At 45.5% G+C, this 10,711-nt stretch overlaps 1 protein-coding gene and 1 non-coding gene across 2 annotated transcripts; both read right to left on the reverse strand.

The window, feature by feature from the left end:
- Positions 1-9,437: 9,437 nt before the first annotated feature.
- On the reverse strand, positions 9,438-10,400 carry RPS20 (ribosomal protein S20). Its single transcript, XM_055129470.1, has 4 exons — positions 10,252-10,400; positions 10,018-10,117; positions 9,762-9,835; positions 9,438-9,664 (listed from the first exon to the last, which is right to left on the reverse strand). The coding sequence occupies exons 1-4, from the start codon at positions 10,252-10,254 to the stop codon at positions 9,482-9,484; spliced, it is 360 nt and encodes a 119-aa protein (XP_054985445.1). The 5' UTR covers positions 10,255-10,400; the 3' UTR covers positions 9,438-9,481.
- On the reverse strand, positions 9,913-9,976 carry LOC129402633 (small nucleolar RNA U54). Its single transcript, XR_008628745.1, has one exon. It is a non-coding gene; the product is annotated as a small nucleolar RNA U54 (small nucleolar RNA).
- Positions 10,401-10,711: the final 311 nt, after the last annotated feature.

Here is a 10,711-nt window from a genome sequence, read left to right on the forward strand (position 1 = left end):
CGTTATTTCAAAACTAGACACTGAGGTAGCCAAGTGACTTGTATATGGGTTTCAGTTACAGTGGCAGGGAGCAGGGGGTGCAATGTTTGCGGCGCTGAGCACTGCAGGGCTCCCCTTCCTTTACAACAGGCCTTCTCAGCTTTCGCCACTCCTTTTCACACAGGAAATTCAGGTCACACTCTGAGAAACATCTTGGGTTCGTCACAAGGTAGATGTGGACAGTGTTTGGCACTGCACACTGCTGCCAGGCTTTTCACAGTCCCCATACGGGCTGGGGTTGACCTGGTGGAGGACATAGCACAGCAGCGCTTGCTTCCTGTCTATATCTGGGGCTTGTCCTTGAACTGCTTGTCCTGCAGCTCTCGGGCTGGATTCCTAATGACAGAGATCAAGGCCATTAGTGCAGAGGCCTGCTCACCTGTCCCAGGCATCTGCTCACCGCGCCTCAGAAACTTTTCTGCAGACTCTGCCCACATCTTCCTCCTACTTTGCTCCGTCCCTTTCCAACTTCAGCACAGACCATTCCTCAAGACACCGCCCAGACTTGATCCTCAGACCAGAAGAAAACAGAGACACTCTCCCTAGTTGATTATTTATTCACTTCGTGTGTGTGTGTGTGTGTGTGTGTGTGTGTTTGAGTCACACCCCAGGGGTTACTCCTGGCTCTGCACTCAGGAATCAACACCTAGCAGGGCTCAGGGGACCACATGGGGTGTGCAGGATTGAACCCAGTTGGGCCTTGTGTAAGGCAAGTGTCCTACCCGGTATACTACTGCTTCTGCCTTATTCACTCCTGCGGAAGCCTGGTTCCCTTCCACTGAGCCAAGTGTGGAGCCTGGTCTCCTTAGAACCTCACCACAGAGCACAGACCTTTGTGAGGAAGGCCAGGAAGGTCGCATTAAGAGGATTTTCCAACCCCTGACAGTTCACTTGGGCAGCCCCATCTGCGGGTCCCAGTAGGAGAAGACTGCAGGAGCGAGGCCCACCCTCACTGGCAGCCCCGGAGCCCGCTCTGCACTCAGTCACTCGGCACTTGGCTAGAATTACCGACAACTCGCTCCTGCCCCGTGGCATCTGGTGCTTTAGCTCCACCTTCCTTTCCAGTGATGCCTGACTCTCCAGATTGGGGGGCCGGCCCTGTGACCTCAGGTCTCTGCGGGGCAGAGGAAGTCTTTGATTTCCAGTCTGGGCAGCTTTGCCTTGTCACAGGAGAGCAAAAACTTCTGAACTCCTTCCATGTCACAGCAGCTTGGATCCCCATTACAAATGTGGCTTTGAATACCGCCACAGTCAGGAAATGAAAGGGAAAAAAACGAGGAAAACCTACACTTCTGGCTGCAATTGATTTTCAGAAAGCCAATCTAACCAGCTAAGAACATTTGAGAACCAGATGAGGAGTATCTTTGAAGTGGATGTAAGAATGAAGCAAAAACAGAAAAAAAATCTACAAACATAGGATGACCTTATAATTTAGCATCTAAATGAGAGCATTTTTTTTTAATTTAAAAAAGGAAGAAATTTCATTAGTTATATAGGGGAAACAGACATGAACCTAGACAGCCTTACTAATAACCAGTTATTATCACAGAAGACACTGAAGCCTGGGAGCTTCATTTACAGTAACTCCTTGTCTCTTCACGACGATTCTTCATTCCTCCAACACTTTTGTGTAGCTCTTGGATTTGAAGTACTGTGTACATTAATTTAAAAATGAAAATAGGCGGGGCCAAAGCAACTGTACAGCGGGTAAAGGCACTTACCTTGCACATGACTGACCTGTACTTGATCCCCTGAATCCCATATAGTCCCCAGAGCATCACTCAGGAGTGACTCCTGAGTGCAGAGCCAGCAGTAGCACCTGAGTATTGTTGGGTGTAGCCCCAAAATCAAAAAAGAGAATAAAAATAGGGCTGGGGATGTGGCTCAATGACAAAGTGCAGGGCTTGCATACATGAAACTTGGGTTCGATCCCTGGCACCACAATAATAAGAAGGAAAAATAAGCCCATATCAATTATTTACTAAAACTTGTTCCTAACAACAAAAATAAAACCAACTTATTTTAATAAATGCCACTATGCTCTTTGCCAGAGCTACTTAAAAATTTAAAAAATCCTAACATTTAAGTTCGTTAATATTCTCAGATCTTTAGTCAAAATCCAAACAATAGTTATTCTCTTGTAAAGTGAGTTATAACATTGTTCATCCTAGTTTATAGCCCTGAAAAGAAATCAGCATCACATCCATTTAGGACCATGTAAAGGATATTTTTCTTCAATATGACCACAGAATTCTAGGATTTTAATATGAAATCATTCAGTCTTAACTGTTATATAGCATGTATCTGAGTCTCAAAGATGTTGAATTACTTGTTCAAAGACAAACAAAAATGAATAGAACCTGGAACCCATATCCTCTGATAATAAGTCTTGGGCCTTTTGCAATCATTTTGTAGGTGTTTGTACAGATGATAATTAAAATATAAGCTCTAAATATAAATCTCAATGCTTTCCTTTGGGATTTACAGTAAAGCCCTGTGGGCTTGCTCTGGGAGCCCTGAGAACTAAGTTTTGGAATCTACCTCTCTTCTGTGTTTATCCACATAACTGTAAGTACTAAATAAGAAGTAAACCTGATTGTTTAATGTGTACAACTAAAGGGAAAGAGGAAAGCAGTATAGATGTCCCTGGGAGACAGAGCATCTCCTTGAGTTAATTGCCCCAGGAAAATTGCCTCTGCCGAAATGCCTTAACTCTGTAAATGATCAATCACACCTGCATGCAGTCCCATACCCCAGCTGTACTATAAGTATGCTAACAGCTCTGCATTAAATGGGCTATTCTGACCATCAACCAGTGGTCCTGTCTCTTTGTTCTTCTGCTGGGGAGCCTGGGAAGGCGGCCGTAGGCCACCAAACGCATCAAGCACCCACATTTTGAGCTCACAAAAAACAAATCAGGACTTACAGAAAAGCAGATGACTTAGTAAGCAGATCTCAGCTCTCTTTCTCATATGGACCAAATTCTTAATATACTCTCAAAGAATCAAGTGACATTAAAATTGCTAGAACAACTTCTAAAATCTAGTGGGAAAATTACTTGAAGAATAAAACTTCAAAGTTGCTTTTAAAAATCACAACGCTTTTGAAGTTTTATAAGTTTTCATGATAGGACATATAACTACTTTCTATAGATATAGTTACAACAAAGCATTCTTTTCTTTTTAAAAAAAGACCACAGAAATATGACAATTATTATTAGAATTTCTTAAGTAGGTTCATATTCAATTCAACCTGGGATCATGTTATAGAATGTTTTACCTTCAAATTTGCTGTGTTCGTATCATTTTATGAAGTATCACTTTAAGTTTCAATGTATCTTTACTTAGTATAAAATGCACTATAACTCTTGACAATTAACTTCTTTGGCAGATCCTGAAAAACAATAGTTATAAACTAAAAACAAACTTGGACAATTCATTTCAGAATTATACCAAGTCACATAACCATTGGTAAGTAGGGCTGTTGCCATAACTGGGATTCTACTTTATATTGTATTTATTGGAGAAAAATTTGAACTTATATAAAAAAAATAGTCCATAAATAGATAATAATAATCGAGGGGTGAAATAAAACACAAGCATACAAAATAGTTTTCACCTAATATACTGGAAAATGCCCAAAAGACAATAGAACTCTGTATAAGACAAAGATGAGCAAAATGGCATTTAATACATTGCACAAGAATATGCAATGCAGCATTGTTGTTAAAATAGATAGAATAAAAATGCAGTATCGGTGGGATCCAGCAAAATAAACTGTAGAACAGTCAGAGAGTAGAATCTTCATAATCATTAAAAAGATTAGGTTTGGCGTGATAGTACATCAGGTAGGGAACTTGCCTTTCACACAGCTGAGCTGGGTTCAATCCCTGGCATCCCATATGGTCCCCCAAGCACTAGCAGGAGTGATTTCCGAGTTGAGTCAGGAGTAACCCCTGAGCATCACTGGGTGCGGCCCAACAACCAAAAATAAATAAAACTACTAATATGTTAAATTTTATGTTATGGTTTTAAAAGGAGAAAGGGAAGTCCCAGTGGCATGAACTAGCTGCCCAGGTATAGAGCTTTCTGTGGGAGCCTGCAGTGCACTGTTGGCAGTGGCTCATCTTACAGGCCAGCTGTCCAACCACAAGGGCCACAGACACCTTACCCACTGACCTATTGCTCCAGTCCTACTCTGGGTATTTCTGAGAGATTTTTCAGCTGAGGTTAACATTTCAATCCATCATAGACTAACACATCCTCCCTGGTGACGTAGGCTTCTGCATTCAGTGAGTCAAAGACCTGAAGAGAACAAAAAGGCTGATCTGAAAAATCAGTCAGGATCACTATAATACCAGTATACAACAATCAGGCACAACTTGAATAAAATCTGAGAACAATCAGGTTAACAGTAATGTAGAAAAGCTCATCTCCTATCAATAGTTGCCTTATGTCAGAGCATTCTTTGTGTGGTAGCTATACACTGAAGAACTGGTGATGGAGGAATATGCTGCAACAACACTAAATTATTCTCTGTACTGTTCTTGCTGCTCTCAGTCAGATCATTTCAAAAGAAAAGTGAAAAGAAAGACCATCAAGTCACAGGTGTTTGTCAGTGCTATTGGCAACGCCTGAATTGTGACCAATCAGGCTGTTTTCAGAGCACTGGATTAAATTCTAAGCTTTATGTATAAAAAGACTATAAAGTTTTTCTCTTGTAGGATTTCTCGCATTTTCTTTGAAGAAAAAAAAATGACAGAATTTGTCACAGGAAAAGATTCATAGTGTTGATTTATTGAGAAATGTTAACATTTGATAATGTACAATGTGTGGTTTTACGCAACTAAGATGATCAGATAAAAACATACCTTTTACTGAATATTTTTATTGAACTTTAAAAAGGTAAAATTTTCACTTAAGTTTGGTGAAAATGCAGTCACTGAAGAAGGAGGGGAGAGATGTTTGCAACCTGTTGAATGTTTTCTTTGCAGGGTTGCATGTCTCTTGCCTGGTAGTTGAATGTATGGTGAATTCAAGTCAATTATTTGTATCATGTGTTTCTTATTAAAAACACACATATACTTATATGCAAAAGCGTTTACCACTAATCCTAGCTGATTTCTAGCAGAAAAACAAATTTTTTAAACCACCCTCCCTGTATTTGAAGTACAGATGAGTGTACAGATATGCACCACACACAAGTCAGGGATCCAAAGAGTCACCATTTCAGGTCCATTTCTTTTCCTGAAATTCAAATTAACTTATTTTCAAATTCTTACATGGCAGACACTATCCTAATTAAAAATTTTAATTTATCCTAATTATGTAATCTTCAAACAACTCCACAGCTCTTATTCTATTATTTTCTTGTAAGATGATGCAGCCACTTTAGAAAATAGGGAGGTTTCTCAGAAAAAAATTAAAAATAGATGATCCAGCAGTTCCACTTCTGGATGTAGACCAGATCTCAATGAGCTAGTACTCCTCTGTGCCTTACAGCATTCCTCACAATGGTCAAGAGAGGGCAGTGATCCTAGTGGCTGCAGGAGAGAATGAGGAAATGTATCACATATACAAAAAGAGCTTACTCAGACTTCCAAAGGAAATCCTGTCACAGCACAGCACAGGTAAACCTCATGGATATTTCACCAAATGAAAGGAATCACCCACCAAAAACCAAAGACCATTAGATTCTATTTGTTATATACCTGATGCAGTCAAATCCAGACTGGTAGTTGCCAATATTTGGAAGGGAAATGAAAAATAGTTGTCCAGTGGGTATAATAGAGTTCTACGGATCTCTAACACAGAAATTTGAAATACACTGACATTAAAAAACCTGTATATATGTACATATATAAATATATATGTATGTGTGCATCCTTATCATTTAGACTTATATACAAAAATGTGTGTATAAAATAAAATGCCTGGGATTAACTTCAAAATAATCTGAGGGTTGCTTGGACAGTAGAGTTATACATAAAATAAAGATCGAAATCAGTTGACAATTCTTTCAAAGCTGAGTTGGTTCACTCCTTTGACTTCTGTGTATGTATGAAATTTTCCGGCATAGTACTTGTAATGTATCAGAATGGGGGGATGAAAAGATAGTAAACAGGTAAGGCCCTTGCTTTGAATGTGACTGGCTTCAGTTCAAACCCCATCACATATGGTTCTTAGCATCAGTGGGGGAGGCCCCCAAGCAAAATTATCAAAATGAAAAAAAAATCAAATCAAAATTTTAAAAGTCAAGGAAGCCACATTGTACAATAAAAATAACTAAGAGACCATATGAGGGATACAAGACCTGAGGAGTATCATCCAGTTAATAGGCGTCCCAGAAAAATAAAATAGGGCTGGAGAGATAGTCCAGCAGGTAGGGCATTTGCCTTGAACACTGCCAACCCTGATTTGATCTCCTGGCATTCCACACAGAAGGGAGGCGGAAGGAGACAGAGAAGAGAGACGAGACAGAAAAAGACTATTATTGATGGGGCCATTCAGTTTGGTGCTTGGAGTACATACGTGGTGCCGGGAATCAAACCAGGGCTTCCCACACACCCACTGAGCTTTGACCTGGGCCGTTGATTTTCCATTTAAACGAGACATAACTGCACTTCACTACTGCAATAGTATACAGCCATTTGAGGACATCATGGTAGTTTCTTTAAAATACACTGTAGTTGGGCCCTGTGGATAGGGTATTTGCATTGTATGCTGCTGACCCAGGTTCTATCAGCTGTACCCCATATAGTCCTGTACCCTGCCAGGAGTGATCCCTGAGCAATGCTGGATGAAACCTCAAAACAACAAATACTGTTATGAAGAGGTATTTATCTACCCATTCTAGGGAAATTTTTCTTTTCAAATTTTGGGCCAACATCCAGTGGCACTCAGGGATCACTCCTGTTAGGGTTCAGATGATTTGCAGTGCCCAGGATAGAACCAGGACCAGTCATACTTACGGCAAGAGCTTACATCCTGTTCTCTCCAGTCTGACTTTCTGCTGTAGGGACCCACTGAAGAATTCCACGTGCAGGTTTTCCTTTAGTTCTCCGACATCCACACACACATCCAACCTCCCATACAATCAAGTAGAGGAATTTCACTTGGTGACTGGTCACCACTGTGAAAAAGATGTTTCACCAGCATCTTTTTCAGATTTCTAACATACCTGGGGAGGCTTGCAGTGTTCCTTGATCCTTGGCCAAGAGTTCAGTGCCAAGGCCAGAAAGGCAGTGATGCTCAGGCTGGTGACCCCAGTGGTACTCAGGAAGGCCACACTGGGTCCGAGGACAGAGGATGGAGCATAACAGTCCCAAACTTGCCTGACACAAAGCATGATCCCCTCCCCCCCAGTATGTTTTAAAGTGGTCATCATGCTGCTTCCTGAATTAGTTCCTCAGTAGAGTTGGGCTGGAGAAAGTAGACAAGGTACTTATCTTACATAGTTCAGCTGTTGGAGCCCCCCAGGTACTCTAGTGATTCGAGTAGAGCCAGCAATAAGCCACTGCTGGTCATACCCCCCTGAAACCGGTGGGTGACCAAGCTGGCTGTAGCTGTGACCAGGACCTCCCCCAAGTAGCACTCACTCATCTTTAGTTACTTTCTCTTTTATCACTTTTAGCAATGATAATTAGGAATTTAAAGTGCTGCCAAAATGCAGAAACTTAACTTTCAGGAAATTCTATAGCTAAACGTATGCAAGGACTGGAGTTACTATTAAAAGGCATACATGTTCAAACTCTGCTTTTTAAATGGCCAAGACCAGGGAGCCTGGCTAAAGGATCATACAATGTTTGTAGAAGGGGATGTGCACGTAGGCCTTTAACTACAAAAGGTAAACATTCAACCATGTTCAGCAGTCCCATTCTTCACATTTAAGGGGCCACAAGTGGCGATAGTTAAACGAGTTGGTGACACTACTGGCCTGGCACTCAGCATTGTTGGGTTGGGGGAAGCCTATGGTCTCAGGAATCAAATAGAGGTTATGTACATACAAGGTTTATGCTATACCTTCGGAGCTCTGTGGTCCAGAGCTCCGTTATGGTGGGGTCTTACCCAACAGTGTGAACAATTATCTTCAGGTGATGGAATACCGTAGTCTGCCTTGCAGTCAACCTGAAACATTGCTTGATTCAAACCCTGGCACCCCCTATGATTCCCTGAGCACCACCAGGTGTGGCCCTAAAAATGATTTTTAAAAGTGCTCTTACCAAATGGATAGGTTTTAAAGAGTTATTAAAGTAAAATATATTTCTAGGATAAAACTTTTGCTCTTCTTACCCTAATACAACTTTGCTTTGTCGGGATATCCTGCAGTTGACTACTAGATGGATCTCAAAATATCCTTACAATTTGACACCAGCCATCTAGCATATTTTAAAGAATCAAAATTCCTTTTAAGGAGCCCATGCCCTTAGCCAGTTTTGGTCAGAAAAATGAACACCCATTTGTTTCAGATAGTTACACTCGGTACCTATTTTTGAGATCCAACTTTCAAAGCCCAGAGCAAAGTGGTGACTTCCACTTATGCATGTCCAAGAATCATCTTTTGTGGTCTGCAGTCCAACACCCATCTGACCCAAGAATTCTCAGTGACTGGTTGCCAGCAGCACCGCATTTTAGAAACTGAATTAAATGTGTAATAAATAGCACAGAAGCCTAATGCCTGCACCCAAGCTGGCCTCTCCAAACCACTGGCTTTACAATTCCTCTGCTACTTCCCTAGGGGTCACCATTACCAGTCTATCTTTGACTTCTAGATTCCCAGACAAGTATTTTAAATTGGGGCAAAGTCCACATACATGTAAGGGACACAAATTATTCTTTAGTCAAAAAACGGCATTCCAGTTTCGACAACTGGCTCTTCTGAATCCTCAGGCTACTGCTATACCAAAACTTGTATCCACACAGAACAAGCTTTTTGCGGTGTGGAAACCGCATTTAATGCTGTTTAAATTTGGAAACCAAATTTAATGCTGTCACAAAAGGGCCATCTTAAACCTAAACTGGGTCAGGTTTGAAAGAACCATAGAGAACAGAAACACGACTAAGGCGTTTGCCTTGCAGGAGGCCCCAGATGTAACTGCAGAGTGCGGTGATCCAAAGCCTGCTCCATGTGAGGGCAAGCTGCACTTGGGGTGCAGTCTGCTCATCAAGGTCCCTAATACTGTCCCACCCACGCGCAGGGAACTTCTACTCAACTCTTCTGAAAACTGAGGGCATGCAACAAGGATTAAGGGGCGCTCGCACCCGAACCCCCTTCACATACCCGACTTCCCCCAAGCAGTGCCGAGTGTATGTGTGTGTGGGGGGGGGTGGGCACCGTTCTTCTACGCGCAGACCCGTACACGCTCCAACGACACAGACCAGGTCGGGTGGAGAAGGGGGTGTGGGTTGAGAAAAATCGTACTTTTTATTAGAAAAAAGCGACTCTAGGCGTCGGCGATGGTGACCTCCACCTCCACGCCGGGCTCGATGCTGATGGACGTGATCTGCTTCACGATCTCCGACGGGCTGTGCAGGTCGATGAGGCGCTTGTGGATGCGCATCTGGAAGCGGTCCCAGGTCTTGGAGCCTTCGCCGCACGGCGTCTTCCGGGTGGTGATGCGCAGCGTCTGCGCGACGACGACGGGGGTGCTCAGCTCGGCCCGCCTCACCTCGCCTCACCTCACCTCACCCCGCCTCCCCGCGCCCGGGCCCCGCTCTCCTCACCTTGGTGGGCATCCGCACCGGGCCCTTCACCTTCAGGTTCTTCTCCTTAGCGCCGCGGATGAGGTCGGCGCAAACTGCCGGGGGGGAGGGAGGGCCGCGTCGTCAGCCTGGCGGCGACCCCGGGCCCGGCCCGCCGCCCCGCGCCCCCCGCCGCCGGCTCAGAATAGCGTATACTCTGCATCACGTGCGTCAGGCCTGCCGTCTCCTCAGCGCCGGCCGCCGCCCCCGCCGCGCCCCCCGCGCGCCCCGCGCTCACCCTTCTCCAGCGACTTCACGTTGCGGCTGGTGAGGGTGATGCGGATGCGGTGGATGGCCACCTCGGGCTCCACCGGCGTCTTGCCCGTGTCCTTGAAGGCCTGCGGCAGGGGAGCGTCATGGGGTGGCCGCGCGCGCGCCTCAGCCCAGCCCGCCCCAGCCCGCCCCAGCCCGCCCCAGCCCGCCCCAGCCCGCCCCAGCCCACCTCAGCCCGCCCCCCCACCGGGCCCCTCACCATGGCTGCGCTGCGGCCTCCTGACCGACTTGTCCCTCGGCGCGAGAGAACAGCGGTGAGTCAGGAGCGACACCCGGCGCCGCCTCGTCTTCCGCCGAAAAGGAGCGGCGCGCGGCCTGCGCGGCGTTTATATAGCCGCGCGCGCGGCGGCTTCCGGGTCCCGCCCGCCAGACCCGGAAGCGGAAGCTGGCCGCGGCCCCGCCCTCCTCCAGACACTCCTGCACACACGGCGCTCGGCTCTCCGCGCGCGTGGTGGCCCCGGCGCTGCGGCGGGCGCCCCCCGGCGGTGCGGAGGAGTCAGAGCCCCGCGCGGCGCGGCGTCCCTCTGCCGGCGGGGGAGCGCGGAAGCCAAGCCCCGTCCCCCCCCCCCCCCCCGCCCGCTCCAAGCCCGCGCGCGCCGGCCGCTGCTCCTGCTCGGGAACAGCCGTTTGGTCTGGGTTGCACGGTGCGAGCGAGGCTT

The sequence above is a fragment of the Sorex araneus genome, chromosome 2 (genome assembly GCF_027595985.1).
Source record: "Sorex araneus isolate mSorAra2 chromosome 2, mSorAra2.pri, whole genome shotgun sequence".
NCBI lineage: Eukaryota > Metazoa > Chordata > Mammalia > Eulipotyphla > Soricidae > Sorex > Sorex araneus.

What these genes read in the sequence shown, in the direction of transcription:
- RPS20 (XM_055129470.1), bottom strand. An exon ending in CGTGAAGTCGCTGGAGAAGG is followed by an intron (nt 9,836 to 10,017) that starts GTGAGCGCGGGG and finishes CCCCCCCGGCAG; the next exon opens with TTTGCGCCGACCTCATCCGC. An exon ending in CGGTGCGGATGCCCACCAAG is followed by an intron (nt 9,665 to 9,761) that starts GTGAGGAGAGCG and finishes GTCGTCGCGCAG; the next exon opens with ACGCTGCGCATCACCACCCG.